Source organism: Acomys russatus, chromosome 25, assembly GCF_903995435.1.
Source record: "Acomys russatus chromosome 25, mAcoRus1.1, whole genome shotgun sequence".
Taxonomy (NCBI): domain Eukaryota; kingdom Metazoa; phylum Chordata; class Mammalia; order Rodentia; family Muridae; genus Acomys; species Acomys russatus.
The window spans coordinates 9,424,585-9,449,068 of NC_067161.1; the positions used below are offsets into that span (position 1 = coordinate 9,424,585).

At 49.3% G+C, this 24,484-nt stretch overlaps 1 protein-coding gene across 10 annotated transcripts; it reads left to right on the top strand.

The window, feature by feature from the left end:
- Positions 1 to 1,153: 1,153 nt before the first annotated feature.
- On the top strand, positions 1,154 to 24,370 carry Anks3 (ankyrin repeat and sterile alpha motif domain containing 3). 10 transcript variants are annotated; one of them, XR_007833115.1, is made up of 17 exons: positions 1,154 to 1,254; positions 5,043 to 5,214; positions 7,808 to 8,006; positions 8,200 to 8,321; positions 10,184 to 10,265; positions 12,679 to 12,814; positions 15,829 to 15,984; positions 17,054 to 17,191; positions 17,561 to 17,670; positions 17,890 to 18,057; positions 19,709 to 19,833; positions 22,052 to 22,193; positions 22,498 to 22,670; positions 22,948 to 23,033; positions 23,427 to 23,481; positions 23,645 to 23,733; positions 23,838 to 24,370. XR_007833115.1 is itself a non-coding variant. In XM_051168455.1 (17 exons), exons 2-16 carry the CDS (start codon positions 5,045 to 5,047, stop codon positions 23,719 to 23,721), a joined length of 1,968 nt encoding a protein of 655 aa, XP_051024412.1. In that variant the 5' UTR covers positions 1,154 to 1,254; positions 5,043 to 5,044; the 3' UTR covers positions 23,722 to 23,733; positions 23,838 to 24,370. The 10 variants fall into 10 exon arrangements, 8 of the variants coding, with proteins under 8 accessions (XP_051024412.1, XP_051024410.1, XP_051024411.1 ...); XR_007833116.1 differs by having other exon boundaries at positions 23,650 to 23,733; XM_051168455.1 differs by having other exon boundaries at positions 23,398 to 23,481.
- The last annotated feature ends 114 nt before the right edge of the window (positions 24,371 to 24,484 follow it).

The following is a 24,484-nucleotide window of genomic DNA, read 5'->3' on the forward strand; positions in this document are numbered from 1 at the left end:
TATTGTCTCCATTTTATATGCTTAGAGACGTTGGTGACTAGCAAAAAAAAAAAAAAAAAAAAAAAAAAAAAAGAGGTTGAATCAAAGTTAAGGGAAGGACCAGGCATGGTGGCTCACACCTTTAATCCCAGCACACACGATGCAGAGGCAGGAGGAGCTCTGTGAGTTCGAGGTCAGCCTGGTCTGCAAAGACAGTCCAGCACAGCTAAGTTATTCGGAGAAACTTTGTCTCTAAAACCCCCCAAAAAAAAGTTAAGGGAAGGGCAGGGACGAACCCCTTTGGTAGAGCATTTGTCTAGCATATATATGAGCAATAGTCTAATCTCCGGCACTGAGAAAAGGAATGAGATGGCACAGCAGTTACCAGCGTCCTCTACTGCTCCTGTAGAGCACGGGAATTCGGGTCCCAAACCCACAACTACTTGTAACTTCAACTTTAGGTTGATCCTATGTCTCTAGTATCCACTAGTTTCTGAACTCGAGTACACACACACACACACACACACACACTTCAAAATAAAATAAATCTTTAGAAGTACATGTACTTGTCGGTTCTGAATTGGGAGTCGCAGGTGGGGACGCTTTTGGTATACGCACCAGCGGATGTTTCATAACAGGGGCTTTGGCAGTTGGGGACAAAATGACGGGAGTGGAGGGGGGAACCCAGGACTTAGTTAACGTCCTTAGGTGCGCAAGGCGGTAGGGATGAGGGAAGGCTTGACCTGCAGAGGAAAAGAGCACCGGCTGGCACAGAGGGGCTCGGTTTCTCCCCGAAGCCCGTTGACCCCGCCTCGCTCCGCCCCGTCCCGCCCCGCGCCAGGCGTCGTTGTCATGGGGACTGGAAGGCGCCGGGACACGCCTGCCCGAGCTAAAACAGAGAGGAGGGTCGCACTGCCTGCCACCCGCAGCCGGGATCAAGCCCTCGTCGCATGGGGTTCCCGTGGTCTCCCGCTCGCCTCGGGCCGCTCCACTCGTCCACTTGCGCTGTCCCGGGGCTAAGGGAGGCCATTCATAGCGACCTAGGCAGAGCAGCCACCTCTCTGCCTCAGGATTGGTTCCTGAGCAGTGGGCGGGTATCTGCCATCTCATTGGCTGCTGTGGCGGGTCAATGCCTGGACGTCCGTCCTCTTCCCGGGGTGCTCCGCGCGTCCTACAATTACTTCCGGGGTGGGCCGGGCGCGGGGCTGCTGGCCGGTGTGGGAGCGTGAGGCTGCTGCCGGAGGGTGGCGCGGGAACCTGAGGCCTTCCTTGCAGGTAGGCCGGGCCGCGGCGGGGCCCTCTGAGTGGCGGCGCCTGAGGCGTCCTGCGTCCGCTCCGGCGGCCAGCCCTGGCGCTTGCCTGTCGCAGGGTTTGGGGACGCAGGCCCGGCTCCTTGGTGCTAAATTGAGGAGTCAGGCGAAGTGTCCCCTGCCAGTGTCCAGCCGCACGGGAGCCTGCGGTCGTGCACGCTCGCCGGGACCCACTGAGGCCCGAGCCGCGTCGCACTTTTGGGTTACAGGGCCTCCCTCGAGGCCTTGACGGAGCTCTTGAAGGAGTGACAATTGTCACCAGGATGGACTTTTTTTTTTTCTAGAAGATTTAAAAAGCTTTATAAAAAAGAATGACATATCAGTGCTGCTACAGAAATTCTGGAAGCGAGGTGCAGAAGACATAGAAACATTTTACTCGAATAGTTTTTTTTTGGGGGGGGCTGGTAGGAGTTGAGATGAGGAGGTCTTACTGTGTAGACCAGGCTGGACTCGAACTCACGGACGTCTGCCTCCCAAGAGCTGGGATTAAAGGCTTGTGCCACTACGCAGGCGGGTTGTATCTTTTTGAGTAAAGCATCTATTGTATCCCAGGTTGGTCTTGAATTCAGAGTCCTCCCGTCTCTGTGTTGTTCCCCCACCCACAAGAGCTGGGATTACAGGTGTGTATTCTTCCGGTGTTCTGCTAATCTGCTGATGTGTCCCCATAGGGGGAAGCATGTGTCCACCCTGTTGATTGAGATAGGGTGTCATCTGTGAGGTCAGACACTACTTGAACTCAGGCTTTGCAGCGTGAGAAGCTGGTGCTTCCAGAACGCAGGCCTTGGTTTTCACCTCACCAGCGCACACATACCACTCATTACAGGGCAGACTGTCCCACCTATTAGTAGTTTGGGGGTTGTCCTATTTTTTTTTTTTTTTTTTTAATCTTTTAAAAATAAAACTTTCGTCCTTGCAAGCTATATATGATGCTTATCACTGCGCTATATCCTCAACCATCCTTCTACTTTTTTGTTTGTTTTTCGAGACGGTTTCTCTGTGTAATAGTCCTGGCTGTCCTTTGTGGATAAGGCTGGCCTCAAACTCACAGAGATCCACCTGCCTCTGCCTCCCGAGTGCTGGGATTACAGGTGTGCGCCTCTTGAGCCCGGCCCACCACCTTTCTACTTTTTAAGAACTTTGATCTCACTAAGTTGCCCAGGCTGGCTTGTGGTTTGACCCTCTTGCCTCCATCTGAAAGTTATGCTGCCAGGCCCAACTTTGTCTGTTTTGGCAGTCACCACACAGAAGAATGCTAGGGTGCTTACGAGGCAGGAAGTTAGTACCATCTGGGTTTGCCAGAGCTCTTGAGTATGGTTGTTGGTACTCTGTATCCCAGGTGGGCTCAATGCCAAAGCATAGGTCTTTTCACCCAGCTGTTGTACTGCTCTTGGCTCTGTTGGGTCAGATTGGGACCAGTTCCAGCCTCAGAGTAATAATTTGGCCAGGGTACTGTGATACAATCCTGGAGAGGTTCTGCCACTTGAGGTGCGCAGTGCCAGTGGCCATTTCTCTAGCCGTTGTGGCACATAATGACAGCAAAGGCAGATGTATCTTTGAGGTCAAGTCCAGGCTGGTCTACAAACCGAGTTCTAAGCCACCCAGGGCTTCACATTGGGAACTTGTCTCAAAACAAAACAGTGGCCATTTACACAGGTGAGAGCAGAACACAAAACTGAGGACTGTAAACTGCCGTTATCTCTTCTCCATCACCACCCCTCATTTTGTTGCCATGCTAGGGATGGGACTCAAGACCTTATGCAGTGGGGCGAGTGCTCTAGCACCGGACCTGTGTCCCAGAACCCTCCCTGTTCTGTGCTAGCTTCCCTTGCTCCTAGACTTCAGAATCTACTAGGAAGTTAATGGCGAGGCTTTGGTTTGAGTAGGATTGCCCACAATAAAGGTCTCAATCATACGCTTGTCATCCTTGTGGCGTTCATCTTTCCTACTTAGAGGCTGCACAGGTGGATTGCTGCTCAGGTAACATGGCTTGACATCATGGATTGCTTCTGTAGTCTGCTAAGGGTTTTCTTTCCCCCTTGTCCTACTTTTCCTTTTCCCCTTTCCCTTTTCTCCCTCTTTTTTCTTTTTTGAGACAAGTTCTTGCTATGTATCCCAGGCTGGTTTTATTTTTATATTTATTTTTTTATTTTTATTTTTGTGTGTGTGAGATAGGGCTTTACTGTGTAGCCATGGCTGTCTTGGAACTCACTTTGTCATTCTGTAGACCAGGTTGGCCTTGAACTCACAGAGATCCTACTGCCTCTGCCTCCTGAGTCCTTGGGATCAAAGGCCTGCACTGACCCACATTCCCAGGTTGATCTTAAACTCACAATCCTGTTTCCACCCCTAAGTGCCATAATTAAGTCAGTCATCACCACACGTAGCCACCTGTGTGGTTTGTGGATATACAAGTGCTCAGCCACGCTATTCCTAGCTTTTATGTTTTTTTTTCCCTTCAAACTTTAAAATTTTTAATTTTGTTTTAAATTATGTATATGTGTATTTGTGTGTGTGTGGACATGTGCATGTGAGTCTGTTGGATCCCCTGGAGCTAGAGTTACAGGTAGTTGTGGGCTGCCTTGTGGATGCTGGGAATTGAACTCAGCTTCTCTGTAAGAGCAGTGCACACTCTTTTTTTTTTTTTTTTTTTTTTTCAAGACAGGGTTTTTCTGTGTAGCCTTGGCTGTCCTGGACTCTCTTTGTAGACCAGGCTGGCCCAGTACTCATAAAAATCCACCTGCCTCTTCCTCCCCACTGCTGGGATTAAAGACATGCACCACCACACCCGGCTGCAGTACACACTGTTAACTGCTAAGCCATCTCTCCTGCCATGGCTTGTTTTAAAAGACTTAAAATTATGTGTATGCATGTATGAATGCAGATCCTCAAGAAGCCAGAAAGGACGTGGTGGCGCACACCTTTGATCCCAGCACTCAGGAGGCAAAGGCAGATGGATCACTGTAAGTTCGAGGCCAGCCTGGTCTACAATGCGAGTCCAGGACAGTTAAGGCTACACAGAGAAACCCTGTCTCCAAAAAAAAAAAAAAAAAAAAAGCCAGAAAGGAGTGTGGCTTTGGAGCTGTAGTTACAGGATGTTGGAAGAGCATAGGCACAAGGAGCTGAACTTGGGTCTTCTCTAAGAGCAATTATACAAGTTCTTAACCCCTGGGCCATCTTTCAGGGTCCCTCCCTTTTATTAAGAGCGGATCTCTCTGTGTAGCTAGGCTGGCCTAAATTTGTTATGTATTGCAGGCTGCCCTTAAATTCATGATCCTCCTGCCTTTGTTCCACCTTCCCAGTGCTGGGATTACAGAGGCATGCCAGCACACCCAGCTTCCATGTGTTTGTAGCCTCAGCCCTTTAGTCTTGCATGTCTGCTAGTGAGGTGCTAGGGACTGGGGAAGCTAGGCACAGCTACAAGTTGCTGCACACCCAAGTTCAGCAAGTAGTGCTAAGTAACCCGACTGACACTGTTTATTGGCAGTGGAGAGACCATCAGGCTCCTGGAGAATCTGAGGTATAACCTGTGGCGTGCCGTGCAGCGGGTACATCAGTTACTGGTTCCACAGATGATCCGTGTTCTCTGTGGCCGAAAGCTTACCAGTGGCTGTGTGATGGCACTGCTATTTGAAGAAGGCTAAGACATCTGAGTGGCTTCAGTTAGGAATGAGATGATGGCTTGCCATCAGTAGGAGTATTTCATCATTGGAATAGCCAGGGAGGAAGAACTAACCCCTGGGCCTCCCTCTGCAGCCATGTCTGAGCTCAGTGATGAAGCCAGCGAGCCGGAGCTTCTGAACCGCAGCTTGTCCATGTGGCATGGGCTTGGTGCACAGGTCAGCCGAGAAGAGCTGGATGTCCCCTTGGATCTTCACACAGCTGCCTCTATTGGCCAGTATGAGGTGGTGAAGGAGTGTGTGCAGCGGTAAGAGGCCTTGGGAGAGCATCCCTTCATCTCACGTGCTAATTAGCATCTCAGTGGCTTCAGTTCCTACAGGCTGGTGTTCAAGGTCTTTAATACATATCAAGTAGGCTCCCCTGTTTGGCTCAGGTGTTGTTGATGGCTCATGTTAGACTCTTAGAAAAAAGGCACTTTTGATTCTGAGAAGAAAGATGCTTAAAACTTACATTGTGGTCTATGTTTCTAAACTAATTTGTAGTTTACTTGAACCAGAGTCATTTGGGGGTTTCTTCTGACTAGAAAAACCCAGAAAAAACAATGCTAAGGATAGAAAGCCAGCACTTCGGCCCTCGACTGTAGTTTCATTGTGGTTCTTCAGCTTTCTTTTCCCCTCTGGCACAGAGGTGAGAGGCTGGCCTCCTGTCCTCACTGCCCACCTGCCAGCGTTACAATGTGCCTATGAGTATTAATAGCACAGCCTATCTCCTAGTCCGTGTGGTCTGAAGGTTCTGTTGCCGAAGGGTCTCCGCCACACTTTATACCTAAGTTTGCTAGGGTTCATTTGGGAGCTTGGTGAGATGATGACGCAGACCTCCCTGGACCCTCTCAATTCCTGATGAGCCAGAGCAAAGCCTCATGAAGCACCAGGGCCATCCGTTGTCTTTGGCCAGTAGAGTATGAGAGCTCTTCAATCTAGAGCAGATTGTAGGGCTCCTTTACCTGCTGGCCTCTGGGATGGCGGCTAGGTCTATAGTCAGCATGTCTTCACAGGGTCGCCAAGACTCCTGCTGTAATTCTCGGGCATCTCTCACGTTCTTTCATGTTGAGTGTCCTATTAAAAACATGGCCCCAGAGCAGCCCAAAGAGAAGAGGGGCAGCTTTGTGCTCTCACTGGAGTATGGGCCCAATTGAGAAGCAGACTTACTCATGGAGGCCCAGGCTGGGCCTGGTCTCAGAGAACAGGGCCTGGAAGGTAGTTGTTAGCTTTGCGGAGGCACTTGCCACTGCTCCCTTTGTGGAATTGCCACTCAAGAAGGGAGGCAGTGCTGGTTGCCAAGTCATTCCAGTGACCCTGGAGGTAGCTGCAGGCAGGGCTTTAGGCCATTCCAGATTCCAGAGTTGGCAGGAGCTCTTGGTGGTATGTGGACCCCACAGGAGGAATCAGTTGTTGCCAGTCATCACTGGAGGCAAGAACTGTGAAGGGGAAGGCCTGGGCATTAGTTGTACCTTCTTTGGAGTAGGCAGCCATCCCTGAGCTTTAACGTCTGAGAGCCCCTCCCCTCTGCTTTCCTGACTGAAAGAACATTCCCAGAATTATAATTAGGAAAATAGAGTACTCTGGTGACAGGTTTTTCTGTATGATGAGGTGACAGGAAAAGCTGGTGGCAGTGATGTTTCTTGTTCTCAGCTCCTTTCTCTTCCCTTAGCCCCTCTGCACAGTTCTGAAGACAGATTGGTTATTGATTTGTTGGCTGCTTAGGGTGTCTCGGCCTCACTTCTACTGATAAACTAGGCCAGTTAGTCTTTTCTGTGGTGGGTCCTTTGTGCTGTAAGGTATTTGACCAGCTACCTATCCCTAGTCTACTGTGTGCCAACAGCTAACTCCTTCCTGGATGTTGTAACTGGGGAGAAATGACCAGACCTTGCTTAACTCCCCTGCTTGAGCATGGTGGGTATTGCTGTAGGTACAAAAAAGAATTGTTGGCCTTGTCTAGGAGATGGTAAGACAGATGACAGTGTTAAAGTAGAGATGGTTGTATTAGTCACTTTCCCTTTTTTCCTCTTGTTTTGTTTTTATTTTTTTAAAAGATTTATTTATTTATTATATACACCCGAAGAGGGTACCAGATCTCATGATAGATGGTTGTGAGCCACCATGTGGTTGTTGGGAATTGAACTCAGGATCTTTGGAAGAGCAAGCAGTGCTCTTAACCTCTGAGCCATCTCTCCAGCCCTCTTGTTTTGTTTTTAGATGGGAGTCTTATTATATAGTCCTGTCTGGCTTGGAACTCCTCTGAAGACCAGGCTGGCCTTGAACTCACAGAGACATACCTGTCTCTGCCGCCTAAGTGCTGTGAGTAAAAGTGTGTAGTCCATGCCACATTAGCCACTTTTTTTGTTGCTATGACAAATACTGACAAAATCAGCTTAAGGAAAGTAGAGCTTATTTTAACTTGGTTGAGGAGAATGGTCTGTTGTGGCAGGGGACGCTTGGTGACATGAGAGTGAGGCAGCTGGTCACATTGCATTAGGAAGCAGGGACAGATGAGTGTTTGTGCTTTGCTCTCTTTTTTTATTTAGTCTGTAACCACAGCCATGGGATGGTGGTGCTTATTTTTAGGTTAGCTCTTCCCACATCAATTAACCTAATCTAGAAGATTCCTTAGACCCATGCAGATCTCTTAGTTGGTTTCAGATCCTGTCAAATTGACAGCCATGAGTAACCATCACAAGAGGCTAAGGCAGAGGATGGGAATGCTCCTGCCTGCTTTCTCTGCACCTGGGGACTCCTGGGGCAAGTGACTAACGCTTTCTGGAAGGTCAGCCAGGCACCTGGCTCTGATGAAGCCCACGTGTGAGATGCTGGGCATATCCATCACAGCCTGTGTTTCTTTAGCAGAGAGTTAGATTTGAATAAAAAGAATGGTGGTGGCTGGACCCCGCTGATGTACGCCTCCTACATTGGACACGATACCATCGTTCACCTGCTGCTTGAGGCAGGGGTGAGTGTGAATGTGCCGACCCCAGAAGGGCAGACACCGCTGATGCTGGCCTCCAGCTGCGGCAACGAGAGCATTGCCTATTTTCTGCTCCAGGTGAGCTATGCGGGGGAAGGGTGTAGGCCCAGAAAGCCAGATACTCCTGGTTGTTCTGACAGGATGTGAGGTGCTGTGGGCCACAGTGTACACATGTGCTCCTGTAATCACTTAAGAATCTTTTGGCTGAAGGCCCAGTGGGTGCTTCCCATGCACCCTTCCCTGGGGCATAACCCTCACTGTTCTCTTGAAGCAAGGTGCAGAGCTTGAGATGAAGGACATCCAGGGCTGGACTGCACTCTTCCACTGCACCAGTGCGGGCCACCAGCAGATGGTCAAGTTTCTTCTGGACAGCGGAGCCAATGCCAACGTGAGGTGATTGTTGCAGCTAAGTGGTCACAGGAGTGGGCCGTTCTTCCAGCACTAAGCAAGGAGGCAGGATCATCCTGTGCATAGGACTTTGTGCATCTCTGTCAGGCATCAGAGCACTTATCTGAAAACTGAGGTCTCAAGGCCCATGTCAGGACATTGAAAAATGGTATTTGGGTGATATACAACAATGCTAATTCCCTTTTCTTTCTTATCTTATTTTTTTGGTCTTCATCGTGGAGATGAGGCTTTGAAAACTGTGTGTGTGTGTGTGTGTGTGTGTGTGTGTGTGTGTGTGTGTGTGTTTAATGGCAACAAAACCCTGGGCCTCATTTATGCTAAGCAAGCATCCTGTCAACCGAGTCACACCCCAGTTTCATCATGACCAACCAGCCCATTTACTTGCCTTTATCATGTGTGACAGAGTGCATACCTTTCATGTGTCATGTGGCAGGGTGCAGATGCATATGTGCTGAAGCACATGCTTGGAGATCAGACAGTTTTCAGGTGTTAGTCCTTTGCCTTCCCACCTTCTTGGGGTCATGGTTTTTCAGTTGCTGGGAATGCCAGGCTAGCTGGCCTGTGAGCTTCTGGAGATTCAATTTCTACCCTTCCACTTCCTGTTTCATGCTAGGCTTGCACAGCAGGTGCTTCTGCCCACTAAGCCATCTCCCCAGTCTCCATCATGACTTTCATAAGATGGAGTTACTGTGATCAGATGCATGTTATATAAGAATCCCCTTGACAGCACATACCAGCTGAGCCCCCAGCTGATGTTGGCATGACAACTCTGGCTCATGGTACCCAATGGAAGACATAATGTAATTCTGGATGACTCTAAGGGAGAAAAAAATGCTAATTAAAATTCAGCTTGTCTGATGACTTTAAGATACATTCTAACTTGAGAGACATTAAAATATGAAGAGTATGTGTCTTAGAGTGGTTGAGAGGCAGATTTGTGTGGCTCCTGGCTTCTGGTCCAGCAGGGAATGAGGAACAGTGAAGGGTGTTAGAGAGCGGTGTTAGAGTGACACAGATGGGCTTATCAGAAACAGTTCTGGGGCTGCGTGGTAGGTGGGAAGGGACGCCGGCATCTGTGAGCAGGCAGCTGCTTTTAGTGCTGGTTTGCTCAGTTAGTATGTGTTTTGAGGCAGGGTCTCTTCAGGTAGCATTGACTGTCCTGGAACTCATGTACACCAGGCTATCCTCACAGAGATCACCTTTGCCTTCTGGTGCTGCGATGAAGGACGTGCTCCACCATGGCCAGCAGGAGCTGCTTTTTGAGCATGATTCAAGTGGGGATTTAGAATGAGGTGGGAATGGCCTTGAGGGACGGAAGGTGAGAGAGCTTGGTCTACGGGACCGTAATGAACCAGAGGCGTTAGTAAAGCTCATGCAGCCCTGTTGACTGTTCCCATCTCACCACATTAGTTTCCTTGAGTGCAATTGAGGCGAATGTCGGATGGGTAGATGTGTGTGCAGAAGCTAGAAGTGGGGGTATTTCTTGAGACTCACCCACCTTTTTATTTTTTATTGAGGCAGGGTCTCTTGCTAGGATTTAGGTTCACACATTGGGCTAGTTGACTGGCCTGGGACCTACCTGTTCTTCCTTCTAGCCCTGTGGTCACAAGTACACACAACCACAGCTGCCTTTCTACTTGTTGCTGGGGTCAAACTCAGGTCCTGGTGCTTGTGCTTGTGCAGCAAGCACCTTACTCACTGAGCTGCCTCCCTGGTCCCAGTACCTCAGCAGCTCTATATGCATGAGAGCCCAGGCCTTACCCTGCTCTGCATGTAGGAGTCTTGGCTTGTTTTTGTTTATTGTCTAACTCCTCTCTGCTAAGTGTCTATCTCATGTCCTCTTGCAGGGAGCCTGAATATGGATTCACTCCTTTGATGGAAGCAGCTGCCTCTGGCCATGAGATAATTGTACAATATTTTTTGAATCATGTAAGTAGCTATTTACTGCCTTATAGTTTGGTCACAGCAAATGGGAGTCACTGATGAAACTATAAACTCTCACCAGGGTTTCTTTTACATAGGAACCTATATAGTCAGCGCACTGTATGTACGCACCTGTATATGTGTGGAATAGAGGTCTTTGGGAGTCTGTTTTCTTCTTCCGTGAAGTAGATTCCAGGAATTGAACTCAGATCATAGGCTTTAATTGCAGGTGCCTTTACCCACTGAGCTATCTTGCTACCCTGTGTAGGCAGTAGTCCATTTTCATTGAAGAGTGTACAGTGATGAGTAAAAATAAAGACCCACATTTATTTATTTATAATGACTTTAAAAGTTGTAGGAAACTTTTTTTTTTCTTCTAGACAGGGTTTCTCTGTGTAGCCTTGGCTGTCCTAGACTCACTTTGTAGACCAGGCTGGCCTCAAACTCACAGAGATCTGCCTACTTTGGCTTCCTGAGCATGCTATCATGAGGCTTTAAAATGATAGGAAACTTTTTATTTCCAGTGCCGGAGATTAAGCTCCAGTCCTTGCATGTGATGTGCAAGCTGTCTGTCTGTCCCTGAGTTACAGTCTCAGCCTTTTCAAGATGTCTTATTTTGAGAAAGGCTCTTTCTAAGTAGTCCAAACTGGCTTCCAACTTGCTGTGTAGCCCAGGAGGACTGTGGCCCTTGATCCTCCTGCTTCAGCTTCCTGAGTAGCTGGTTACAGGCTGTGCCACCAGGCAGCATGACCAGGGTGGGAGGAAGGGAGGGTTAGGGTTAGTGACAGTGTCAAGCGTGAACCTCTATGGACTTTGAAGTGGACACAGTCTGGTAATTCCTCCAATAGGTACATCTAGAATTACCATAGCATTCAGCACTTCTCCTCCCAGGGTCTATTCAAGAGAACTGAGAATCTGTGTCCACATAGAACTTGTACACAGTGTCCACAGCAGGAGTCTTCCTTAGAGCCCCAAAGGGAAACAGTACACATTGTCATTTATTCTTGATGTTTGGTTTGTGGAGTTAGCATCTGATGTAGCCCTGGCTGTCCTAGAGGAATTCCTCTATAAACCTTGCTAGCCTCAAATTCACAGAAACCTGCCTGCCTCTGCCTCCCAAGTGCTGGGATTAAAGACATGTGCTACTATCATCCTGTGGGTAGTTTCTTAATTCTACTGGAACCTTATTCTGAAACTATAAAAGCCCAATAAATTTGCTCCTTTTAAAGTCTTAGCCACACAGTCTAATAGCATGGCAGAAGCTGGCCACCAAGGCTCTAGAGGGCAAATCAGAAGGAATTTAGAAAATAAAAGGTGGCTCTGTGCCGGGCATGGTGGTGCACACCTTTAAGCCCAGCACTCGAGAGGCAGAGGCAGGCATATCGCTGTGAGTTCGAGGCCAGCCTGGTCTACAAAGTGAGTCCAGGACAGCCAAGGCTACACAGAGAAACCCTGGCTCGGGGGGGGGGGGGGGGGGGGTGAGGGGGGGGTGGGAGTGGGGAACCAACCAAACAAAAAGAACTGGAAGTAGTTGGTCACATTTTGTCCAAAGTCAAGAAGCCTAAAGAGAGTTGGGTTGTGGTGCATGCCTTTGATCCCAGCACTCAGGATGCAGACGGGCAGATCTTTGTGAGTTTCAAGCCAGCCAGCCTGGTCTACAGAGCAGTTCTAGGTAGCCAGGGCTACACAGAGAAACCTTGTTTCCAAACAAACGAGCACACACACAAATGAACAAGAGTCCCAGAGAGAGATGAACACTAGTGCCTGGGCCTCCACCCCGTACTGTATTGCTTCCCATATTTAGTATGGGTCTTCCCACCTCAGCGAACCTAAATTGTAATCTCAGCTAGGTTATCCTAGCACTTGGAAGATTGTGAGTCCAAGGCCTGCCTGGATACACAGCTGAACCTGTTTCAACAATCAGCTGTGGTGGTACACACCTGTAACACCAAGAGTTGGAGGGAGAGGCAAGAGGTTCTTGACCACATCCTGCTTCACAAAATCAGGGGACAAGAGATGTCACCTTCACTTTGGAGGATAGAGCCTTCTTTCTGAGGATGGGCTGAATGACTGGTTCCCTTTCAGAAGATAAACATAGTGGGTGTGGAGGGTGAAGGTGGACCTCTGCCTGCAGGTCCCAGCTGCTTTCTGTCTCCTTCCATCTGACAGGCAGTGCTCAAAAGGGGAGAGTGACTGCAGCTGCATGGGCTGGTGGCTGTTCTTGGTGATGGGTTTTCTGGCCCTCTTTCCTGCTGTGAAGGAGACAGAAAAAGTCACTAGCCCCCTCACCCGTACCTCACCCCACTGGTACCTCAAACCAGGGGAGGCGACATAAACCTACTTTGTTTTCTCATCCCTCTGGGCCAGCAGTCCACTGAGCTGGGGCAATTTCTGACGCTTCTTTTGTGAACCTTTTTAGGGAGTCAAAATGGACACAAGAGACCACAATGGAGCCACGGCCCGCATGTTGGCCAGGCAGTATGGTCACATGAAGATTGTGGCCTTAATGGACAGTCACTCGCCTGCATTGCCCAAGAGCCTCTACCGAAGCCCAGGTACCTATCTACTCTGTGTCGTGATGGAGTCAGGGCAACCCTCAGCAGTAAGGATGCCAGGTGACAAAGAAAGCTCTCCCTAAACCCCCTTGCTTTGCTCAAGTTGGCTTCTACTAGTCTTGCCTGGAGGCCTTCTCTTCTTACTAGGTCCACTGTGGAGCTGAGACTCGGGTCCAAGGGCTAGGGCCAGAGACAAGCAGAGCTTACCACAGAGAGCAGTGTCTGCCAGCTGATAGCATGCACAGCACAGGCTGTGGAGCCTAAGGAAGAGGGGAGGAGACACACTCCTTTGTTCTTGGCTTTGACAATCTTGTGCTAGTTATCTTTTACCTTTATATAATCAGCTGTCCTCTGTTGCTCTAGATGTTGCGTCATAACCAGTTCTTCCCGGAGTCCTGGTGGTCATATCCCTTGTAGCATTTGCATGTTTTCATTTTTTACACTTATATGTCTGATCCAATGACGTTGTTTCTCTTAGTGTGGTGTGAAGCCTGGAGCTGATTCTCTTTTCCAAATGCTCATACAGCTGTGCCAGCTTCATGCAGGTTGATTGACATGGGGGCTAGATGCAGCAGCTTTATCACCCCCTGAATTTCCATCTTTCTCGGGTCTCTTCCTAGAGTTAGGTTCTGGTGGTCTGTGTGTCCATATACCCAAACCACAGTGTGACCAGGGAGTTGTTTCATTGTGTAGGCCTGGCTGTCTTGGAATACATTCTGTTGACCAAGCTGGCCTTGGACCTACAGATTTCTCTGCCTCTGCCCTCAGAGTGTTGGGATTAAAGGCACCCTGTGAGCAGAGGCTTTTATAGTGTTTTTTTGTTTGTTTGTTTGTTTGAGACAGGGACTCTCTGCGTTAGCCTTGCCTGTCCTGGACTCACTTTGTAGACCAGGCCGGACTCGAAACTCAGAGACTCGCCTGCATCTGCCTCCCACGTGCTGGGACTAAAGGCGTGTGCCACCACACCCAGCCTATAATGTGTTTTATTGTTGATTAGGACTTGTCAGTGTTTCCTCAGTAATTGCTTCTTACTATTCTATATGAACTTGAGTGTCAATCTGTCCTGCTCCTTAAAAAGTTAATATTTAAATTAGGATGATAGAAAAGGCATATGTGATGGTGTATAGCTGCCATCTCTGAATTTTAGGTTGAGAGACAAAGGATAAGGATGCAAGCTCAAAACCAGTTGGGAACATAGACCCAGTCTCAAAACCACTGAGCACATGTCAAGGGGACTACAGGGACTGTATAAATGTTCTGTTTATGGTGTCAGCTTGTCCCATCTAAGAACATAGGGTATGTGTGTGTTTTCAGGGTACTGTTTGGGGCTTCAGGAAGGCTTACAGTTTCCCTCATGTATTTTGTCTGTAACTAAATTATTTATTTTTTTATTTATTTTTGCAAATCACATAAGGGATGATTTAATAGTATCTTTGCACCCCTCCATTTACCCACACCCCATTTAAAGCAAGGCTCTGGTTTTAGTTGAATACATTCTGGCTGAAAATATTTCTTGCACCTGTTCATTTTGCAAATGAGGAAGCAGGAAGTAGAGCACATCCAGGGTCACAGGGCCGCATCACACGGAAGCTCGGCCCCTGCCCCAGTGCCCTGTAGCTAATTTATTTTGAGGTATTTATCATCTTCACTGCTCTTGTAGATGGGTTCACTACAGTTATTTTCCTTCATCTTCTTGGTATTTCCACAACTGATTTTGTCTGGCTAAGTTTCATTATTGCTTCTTCAGGGGTTTCCAGGTGTGCTACCATGCTGCCAGCCTGTCTAGACTCTCTGCCTGTCAGCTCTCGTGCTTGAGTTATTCAGTTGCCAATGCCTCTAGAACAGTGCTAAACATTCTAGCTAGTGCACATCCTTTTGGACCTTAACCTAGCCTGAGGTTGGCTGGGGGAAGGTGTCTATACCTTTCACCATATTAAGAAAGTTAAGCCAGGAGGCATGGTGGCACGTGCCTTAAATCCCAGCATTCTGGGAGGCAGAGGCAGGTAAATGTCAGGTCGAGGCCAGCCTGGTCTACAGAGCAAGTTCCAGGACAACCAGGGCTACATAGAGAAACCCTCTATTAGAAAAAAAGAAAAAACAAAAACAAACAAACAAAAAAACCCTGAAAACTAAGTTTCCATTGATTCTGATATTCCTTTTATTTGTTTATTTTTCAAGGTGTGATCATTCATTTGTTACCCCTACAGATACACTTTTGACTGTACTCTGTTCCTGGCTTTTTTTTTTTTTTTTTTTTTTTCCTTCTTTGATTCTCTTGAGCAAATGTTTAGTATATCCTGAACCCTACTCGTCCTTTTCCCTGGTGCATTGTTCCTCCAGAGCACTACATCAGCATCTAAACGCCACTGTGCCCAGCTAAAAGTCCTTTTTAAATTGGTTGAATTCTAATTTTATCAGTTTATTCTAACTTATCTGCCCAGAGAATTCTTCATCTTCCCATCTTATGATGCCATCTTTGTCACCTACTAGTCAGTGATTTTAAATATTCTACTTGTGTGAATATGAATTATGTTCTGTCATCTGTTGATTGTATTTCTGTTTTCCTTGCATTTGCTGTAGTTTCTGGGAGACTCAAATTGACCCCTAGGCATTAGAGAGATATACCCAGGTATAGAAGACTGGAACTTGGTTCCCAGCACGCAAATCCAGGGCTCAGAAACCTCTTTAACTCCAGAGGACCCCAGTGCCTCCTGGCCTCTGTGGATCCCATCATGCCTGTGCACACGTTCACACAAAATTAACCACGTACACACACACACACAACTAAAGATAAAATCTTAAGAGCATATTAAACTGTGTATTGTGGCATATACACATAACCCCAACATTACAGAGGTAGAGGCACGAGGACTGCTAAAAGCTCGAGGCCAGCCTGAGAGCCTGCATCGTGTCTCATTGTCTCAAGAAGCACACACAGACACATCGCCTGAGAGTTCAGGGTGGGCAAGTACGGTCATTGAACAACTGTATTAATTTTCATGTCTGACTTATAGAAAAATATGAAGATCTGAGTTCTTCAGATGAGTCCTGGCCTGTTCCTCAGCGCCAGAGGCCCTGTCGAAAGAAGGGCCTCAGCATCCATGAGGGACCTCGTGCCCTGGCCAGGATCACAGCTATTGGACTTGGAGGCAAGACACAGACCAGCTGTGGTGAGAGGCACAGTTCCCAGAGCTCTTTGGTATCCCCTCCCAAGACTGACTGGATGGGTGCAGGGCTGCCCTGGGCATGGGTCTCCGGCCTCAGACTACAATAGGATTGGGTCCTATAGGAGTGAGGCTTAGAATCGCCCTAGTGACCGGCTCCAGGAGTCACTGCTGACTCAAGACAATTGGTTTCATTCTCTGCATTTTCCTTTTCACTGGATAGATGTCATAACATTGTGACTTTAGTCCTGCTGTCCTGGCTCTGCCCACAGTCTGACTCTGAGTAGCTGGGATTGCAAATATGGGTCACATTCTTCTACTTCCTTTCCTTCCTTTTCCTTTCCGGGTTTCACTCCATAGCCTGGGCTGATCTGGACTTGAAAGTTCTCCTGCTTCTACCTCCTGAATTCTGGAATTACAGGTGTATGCCATGGTGCATGGAGGATTTGGAGTTTGTTGTTCACAGTGCTGGATGGGAGCCCAAGGCTCTGTGAATACTAGGGGAGCACTGCACCACAGCCACACCCCAGCTCTTTGCTCTCTATGGGCAAACACATTCAGGGATTACAGGAATTTTTACGGCACTGTCTATTTCTAGGTCAAAATGTTTCCCTCTCTGTTCAGGCAGATTTTTCTTTGGCTGGGGTTGGAGCTCTGGTACAGTACTTTCCTAGCACATAAAGCCTCAGATTCCATCCCTAACACCATCCAAAACAAAAAACAAAAAATCCTCCATAGTTACATAGACATCTGGTGGATGGGGGTATGCATGTCAATTTGGGGGTTTATACTAAATGTGCCCAGATAACCTTTCAGTTGAGGTCTATAGGTCCAGCCTGCTACTGCCCACTCTGTTCCTAAGAAAATAGGTGCTAAGGGGACTGACCTTGTCCTGGGCTCATGTAAGCTCATTTTCTGTGATATGCAAACTAATCTTTCTTGGAGCATGGTCAAGTTACTTACTATGCAAGGAGATGAAGTGGTAGCTGTGGGGCTCCCTCACCCCAAAAGCCCTAAGAGGGGTGGTGCTTTCTTCATTCACTTTTGAGGGCTCACGTGCCCATTCTGCACACAGAGCAAGTTCCTCCTCGGGGCTATGTGACCTTCACCAGCAGTGATGAGAACATCTTGGAAGGCGAGGGCCTTTGCTACCGAGATGTCACCTCCCCCATCAATGAGCGGGATGTGGAGAGCAGCAGCAGCAGCAGCCGGGGTATGCACCTCTGTCCTGTTGCGTTCCCATAGAGGAGAGGTAGAAAAAGCCCCAGTTCTTGTGAGGTAAGCCAGAGTTGGCCATGGGCAGGTGAGGGCAAGCATCCCAGTCCGGGGTTCCCACAGGCTGAGGAGGCATTCCATACTCAGTGTCAGTCCAAGGGTTTCCAGGCAATCTTCCCAGCAAGAGGCATGTGCTGTGACCTGGAAATGGTTCACACACACGTTCTGCCCACCCTACAGTGTGGGGTTGAGATGGAGCCAGGCCAGACAAGCAGTGCCGAGATGTGCAAGAGGCAGTGAGAATGAGCCAGTACAACACAGGCAGCCTAACTGGTGAGACCTGTCATCAGGTGTTTTCCGTTACCAGAGGAACCCACTTTCTGTGCCAGTCTTGGGCCTGTGTGGAGGAGCAGCAGCAGTGATGGCCTACTAAGAGCCCAGGGACTCAGCAGTGAAGCCTCCATAGAAAGCAATGAGGTAAAAGTTCCTCTCCCTCCTTCCTCCTTTGGTGCTGTAGGGTGAATGTTTAATGTGTGTCTACACCATGCCTGGAGGACTCAGAACCTTGAGTGGGGGGGCCTAAGCTACAGGTAAGTCATGTAGATTTCACATGTGGTCTCACCCTTGCCATGGGTGAAGGAGCCAGAGGGTTAGGGCTAGGCAGGGGCTGCTCCCAACACACCCCTTTCACTGCAGGATTCTGATCATGCTCGCAAAAGCTCGGTTCGCAAACAAACCAAGAGTTATCTGAAGAATAAGTGTCGTTACAGCAACAGTGATAGTCACTGGCCTTCTAGCACAGGGTCTGCTTGCACTCCAGGGTCTGAATCCCAAGCTGAGAAGCCCGCCTACTCAGGACCCCAGGTAAGCCCATTTGAGAACCTGATGGCTGCATGCTTACGGAGATGGCACTTCTGTGACTTTGGGATGGGGGTGCTGGGGTCATTTATTGTATATACAATATATACATATTGTATATACAGGCCAGGCACTTTTGAGAGGAGAAAGGGTACTGGGTTCTCTCACAAGGCCTGGGAATTGACTCCTGATAAACAGCAAGCAGGCCAGCTGTAGGGTTGGTATCTTTTTCTTTCCATGGTCAGGGGCCATCTGTTCCCTTGCTGTCTGGCTCTCTGGGCCTTCCCAAGCTTAGGGAGGTAGTAACTGGATGCTCATGAGCTGGGGACAAAGTAATGGCATGTGGTATGCACTTAGCAAAAATGCAGCCGCACCCTCACTGTGGGCCATGCTGGTGAGGCATCATCTCTGGTGGTGATAGGTCAGCAGCTGAGGGTTTGATGCACACATGCCGAAGTCCCAGCCCTGCTGCTCCCTAACAGCCTGTAAACTGGGCTGGCACTGCCTGAAGCCTTTTCCAGGGTCCTAGCCCTGGAACACAGGTGCGCCTCTCAGTTCTCCAAGCAGGTTACTAGTTGTACTGGGATCTCAGAGCTGTTTCTCCCCCCGCCCCGCCTCCCCGCCCCCCACCCCGAGACAGAGTCTCTCTGTGTTAGCCTTGGCTGTCCTGGGCTAGCTTTGTAGACTAGGCTGGCCTTGAACTCACCTGCCTGCCTCATCTGCCTGCCTCTGCCTCCCGAGTGCTGGGATTAAAGGCGTGCACCACCACGCCCAGCTCAGAGCTGTTTCTTGAGGAAAGTAGTAGAGGAGCAACCTTAGAACATTTTTTTCTCCATCTTTTTTTGTTTGTTTTTGTTTTTCAAGACAGGGTGTCTCTCTGTGTTAGCCTTGGGTGTCCTGGACTTGCTTTGTAGGCTAGGCTGGCCTCAAACTCACAGCGACCCGCCTGCCTTTGTCTCCTGAGTGCTGGGATTAAAGGCGTGCGCCACCAAGCATGGGCAGAAATGAAAACTGGAAATTCTAGTATTGAAAAGTTGAACAGTTGAGCTCAGCAGTAGATGACTTGGCAGGCCCAGTAGGCAGCCTGGGCTATCAATAGCCATCTAGTCTGCACGGCGTTTGCCATCACCAGGCACCCCCTCAAGTGGTGTTTTGGAAGGAATAGTACTGAGATCAGGTGGAGTCAGGATAAGCCCAAGGATGGCCATGCAACAGACAGTGGTACCAAGGTCAGCAGGATATTGAGATAGGCAGAGCCTTTCTGAGCGGGAACCAATGTCCCCAGACATGGACTTGCTCTGAGCCCCCTCCTCAATTCTTCCCTCTTCCCCACTCCCTCTCACCCCTTAGACAAGGTTTCTTTGTGTAGCCTTGGCTGTCCTGGACTTGCTTTGTAGACCAGGCTGGCCTTGGGCTCACAGAGATCTGCCTGCCTCTGCCTCCTGAGGGCTGGGATTACAGGCGTGCGCCACCACTACCCAGCTGCCCTCCTGAATTCAAGTCTGTAGCTATATCAGCACTCATTCTCCCTGCTGGGGACACTAGGGCTGAAAGGGAAGTATAGGTGATGTAGTCAAGCTTGGGGTCAGGATAGGGAGACCACCAGTTCTCCATTCCTGGCCCCTAGGGCTCCCAGTTGTCTTCCCCCTCCCCCCAGGACCTTGCCACGCTGCTGGAACAGATTGGGTGTCTGAAGTACCTGCAAGTATTTGAGGAGCAAGATGTAGACCTGCGCATCTTCCTGACCCTCACTGAAAGTGACCTGAAGGAAATTGGCATCACGTGAGTCCCCTAGTTGCCCCTCCCCCCATTATTTCAGCCATCCTTCCAGCTTGTACTCCAGCAGGGCAGATGAGCAGCCTGTCTAGACAGACGGTTTCTTTCAAGTTGACCTTTGTGCCCACATGGCTCCCAAGATGGCTTTGCTCTGCAGTATGCTGGACCTTTGGGCTTTGTTTTTGTCAGTTCACTTGTTGTGGTTTTTAATTATTTTTTCATGATAACTGTTACAGTTTTAGAGCACAGGTTTCTTATTTCTTATTTCCCAAAAGCTTGGATACAAAATCTTTTAACATAAAATCCAAACTATGTAATATGCCTTTGTCTTAAAACATTCCATATACAAAGTTGCAGTTTGTGCCTTTGCTGTAACTCCTCATGGGTGGCTCTCACCTTGAAGTGCTCTCCCCTAGGTGGCTCTGGTGCGGCAGGTGTCCTGCTTTCTGCAGGGCTCCCTCAGTGTTTGCCTATCTGGGAATGTCTGACTCTCTCCTGCACTTTGGAAGGACAGTTTTGCCAGGTAAAGGGTTCTCGGTGACAGCTGTTTGCTTTGGCACTTTGGCTGCCTCAGCCTTCCAGAGTTTTGAATGAGAATATACAGGTACTTTGACTGAAGATCCCTGCCAGGAACAAGCTGCTTTTCTTCTGTTGTTCCAGGATTCTGTATGTCTTTAGTTGGGCTTTGTGTCCTGGCATTCATCATCTGTGGAGTTCATGGGCTTCATGGATGGTCATGTCTTTCATCAAGTGTGGACATTTCTAGCTGCTAGCTCTCCCTGTCCATCTGCCCTTACTGTCTTCCTGAGGTACTCACGGGAGGGAATTGGGCCCCATGTGACCCTGAGCTCTCCTTGTGGTTTTCTTTTGATTTTATCTCATGTGTGCTGGTGTTTTGTCTGCATGTGTGTCTGTGCCGGGGTGTCAGATCCCCTGGAACTGGAGCTACAGACAGTTGTGAGCTGCCACATGGGTGCTGGGAATTGAACCTGGGTCTTGTAGAAGAATTGCCAGTGCTCTTAACCACTGACCCATCTCTCCAGCCCCTCCTTGCGACTTTCAATCTTTTATTTTCCTCAGACTGAGTTTCCATTGTGTTCCAGTTTGCTGGTTTCCTGTTTTGCCTGCCCAGGGCTGCATCTACCTGCTTTGGGAGGTTTTACTTCAGTTAGCATACTTCTTTGCTTATGTTTTTACATTTTTCTCCATTGTATTTCCATTTTGTATTGAGTGTTTTGACATCATTTTTTAGTTCTCTGATTATCTTTAAGGGGGCTGTCTAGCAGGTGTGATGCAGGGCTTTCTTGGAACTTCTGTGATTGGTTTTCCATAAATGAGCTATACTCTACTTCTTGTCTTTTAGTTTTGTTGCTGAAAATGGACATTTAAGTCTCATTAAGTAGTAACAATCAAAGTCAGGATCTCCCCCTTTCCTGGGATCTGCAGTCTGTTTTTGGACTTTAAGCCTGTTGGCTGCTTCTGTGCAGAGGAATAGCTGGAGGCTGGAACCTGGAGGTCTCCACAGAGCCTGCCCCTTTCCCTAGGCACATGCAGTGACTCTAACTTGTTCCCATCTGTAGTTGCTTTGAGACAAGCCACATTGATGTAGTCCAGGATGATCCTGAACTCTCATGCCCACTTTCCATGTGCACCAGTGCTTTGAGCATGCAGGTACTTTTCAGTGTACTAGTCTTTATTGTTGGCTCCCTACATGGGGAGAATGAAGAAAGAAGAGGTCCTGCCCCTTAGACCCATGGTCATCCTCCTAGCCCCATCTCTTCAGGAGAGAGTGAATGAGTGACTTAGAGCAGTGGCCCTCAATAACCAGAACCTCTGTGCTTGGTACTGGCAGGACAGGGTCTGCCTTGCCTACCCTGCTCCCTGCATGTTGGGTCTGGGTAGCTGTTGCTCTGTGGTGCTGAGCTTAGCCTAAGCTGGCTGCACTACTATCAAAGCCTGCAGTGACTTCCAAGCTGCAAGGTGGACTCTCAGTGCACTTGTCTGGAGGGGAGAGATTCTGGAGATCTCCCTTGAGAGCATAGACCCAGTTGTCCAAGCTTGGAGCCAGTGATGGTGGAGGCTCTTTGGACACTCTTTATTTCTGTCCTCTGCCCCAGGATCTTCTGTACCTCTTCCTTCAGTTAGGTGTTCCCTAGAGACTGGCCTTAGTGGAGGTGCCATGCACATCATAGAAGCTAACATGCACCCTCTGATTCACCTTCAGGTTGTTTGGGCCCAAAAGAAAGATGACCTCTGCCATTGCCCGCTGGCACAGCAGTGCCCGCCCACCTAGTGATGCCCTGGAGCTGGCCTATGCTGACCGGCTGGAGGCTGAGATGCAGGAGCTCGCCATCCAGCTGCACAAAGTAAGTGGGGAGGTCTAGGTGGGCTGTGGGCCCTGGCGGCAGTAAAATTAGAATCACACCTTTATAGCAGAGGAGGTGGTTTCATCAGGAGACAGGAGACTTAAAGGGGTACATCGAACAGTCAAAAGTCATATGAATATAGGTGGGAAGAGCCCTCCACAGAACCTGCAAGCTGTAGGATAGAGCCAAAGGAGTCATTCCTACAAAAGGCTGGGGAGAGGAAGACAGGCAGCCTAACAGACTCCATGCAAGTATGGGCCTTGGCCTCCTGGCTTAGGCCCTCTAGCCTGGTATTTGTTTGCAGTGCTGCGAGGAGGCAGACGCCCTGCGTGGCCAAGTGTCCCAGGAGCAGGAACTTCGGGCTGTAGTAGAGAGCTGCCTCCTGGAGCATGATAGTGCCCGAAAGGACATCCACGCCCAGCTGCAGGAGGCCCAAACCCTGGCCCAGGATGCTGCCCTTGTCCTGGACCAGCTGCGGTAAGTGGGCTTACATACCCACACATACTTGTCACTGTCTCTTTCTAATCGTCTAAGCAGGTGGGAAGTAGGGGAAACCAGTCATTGGGACTGTGTTGTGTCCCCGAGTGCAGACCTAGGCTTGACTAAATGCAGGCTGTAGATCTGTTTATCTTTCCAGCTGGCTAGTGTGGGGCTTCTTGGGCGGCTACAGGGCTGAGGTGGTTTTCCTTACTCTGATGGTTTAGACTGGCAGCAGGGCCTCTTCCACACTAACAGTTGGTCATATGACTTGCAGGGCCTGTCAAACTGAGCTGTCAGCTCGAGTAAGGCAGGACCAGTCCCCCAGTGAAGCTACCCAAAGCTCACCCTTTCTCCCAGCAGGTAAGAAGAGCAATAGGCTGGCTCTGGACTAGGGCAAGGGTGGGCTAGAAGCTCTAAGCTCAATTCCAACCAGTGGGCTCTGCATGTCTGTCACAGTGGCAACCCTGTCCCCAGAATAAGCCCACTGTGACAAGAGATACACTATTACACTTAGGGGGTAGGAGGCAAGTGTGTAAGGACCTTTGTCTCATGGCTTACTATCTTGTCTGTAAGACCACTAGTGGAGTTGGGTGGCTGCAGCTCCCAGGGCTCAGCTCTACTTAGGCTGAGCCTTAAGTGATAGTTAGGCATAAGCATGAGAGGCATCCCTGATGTGCTCACTTATGCATCAGCAGTGAGCGAGGACCCTCCCTCTGTACCACAGATTCCAAGGGCTGGCCTATTCCCCTGCAGGCCTTGAGCCTCCCTGAGTTGTCAGGGGCCCTGGAAGACCGTGTCCATGAGATGGGTAAGTCTTCCAAGGACTGAGGCTGAGACCTGACCCCAGACCTGGCCATACCTAGTCAGCTCAGACTCCTGGGTCACCTGTTCCTCCTGGTGCCCCGAGTTTCCCTTCTACCCTGCTCCTGAGACTTGGCCACAGAACACTCACTGATTGGCCCTGTCCTTAGGGCAGGCATTATGCTCTGTAACACAGAGCCTGGAGAAACTACAGATGCTGAATGGGAAGAAATGGCGGGAACCGTAGCCAGGAGGGACGGTGAGAGTATCCACCACATGCCCCTGGGTGCCCTGGACCACTTACCCTTTCTGTCCCCTTCTTAGCAGGCTTTCTTTCTTTTTTTAAAAAACAAATTTATTCAGATTCTGACGTTGGGTGATGGATCCACCCTGAAGTTATGTGCCATGCAAGACAGGGCAGTGAGGAGATGGCTGCGGCAGCCCAGGGACAGCAAGACCAGCCCAGGAAGCAGCTTGTGGACAGAAGGACAGGACTTCGGGCCCCACTAGGGCAACTTGGGCCAGCCCTGAGGGAGGATGAAGGGCCTAGCACCCAGATCCTGGTGGAAAGGCCCCGTGCTGGTAGACAGCTTTGGCCCAGACCATGCAGGGCTGTGTGGCGAGTGTGTGTCCCGCACATGCAGGTGCCACTAAGGTTTGATCTTACAGGTGAGGTCTGGGGTGCCTAGAAAATGTGCTGTTTGTTGGAAAATAAAATTACATGCAAGTTGGCGGGGGCTCATTTCTGATCATATGAAGTATTCCTGGCTGACACCAACCAGTAGCCCATCTATAGTCACTTCTGATCTCCACCCCTAGCTGTGGAGGAGCTGGCAGAGACAGCTTTCTTACCCGGGCAGTCTTGACCTGTGGGAATTGTCCAGCACCAGGCTACAGGGCTGGTGTGTTCCTATCCCATGGTGACACTCCTGTTGTCCCTCTGCACACGAAGTCTGTGCTTCCAACTTGACCAATCCGGAGTTGAACTCTTGTGGTGGTAATTTCCTGGG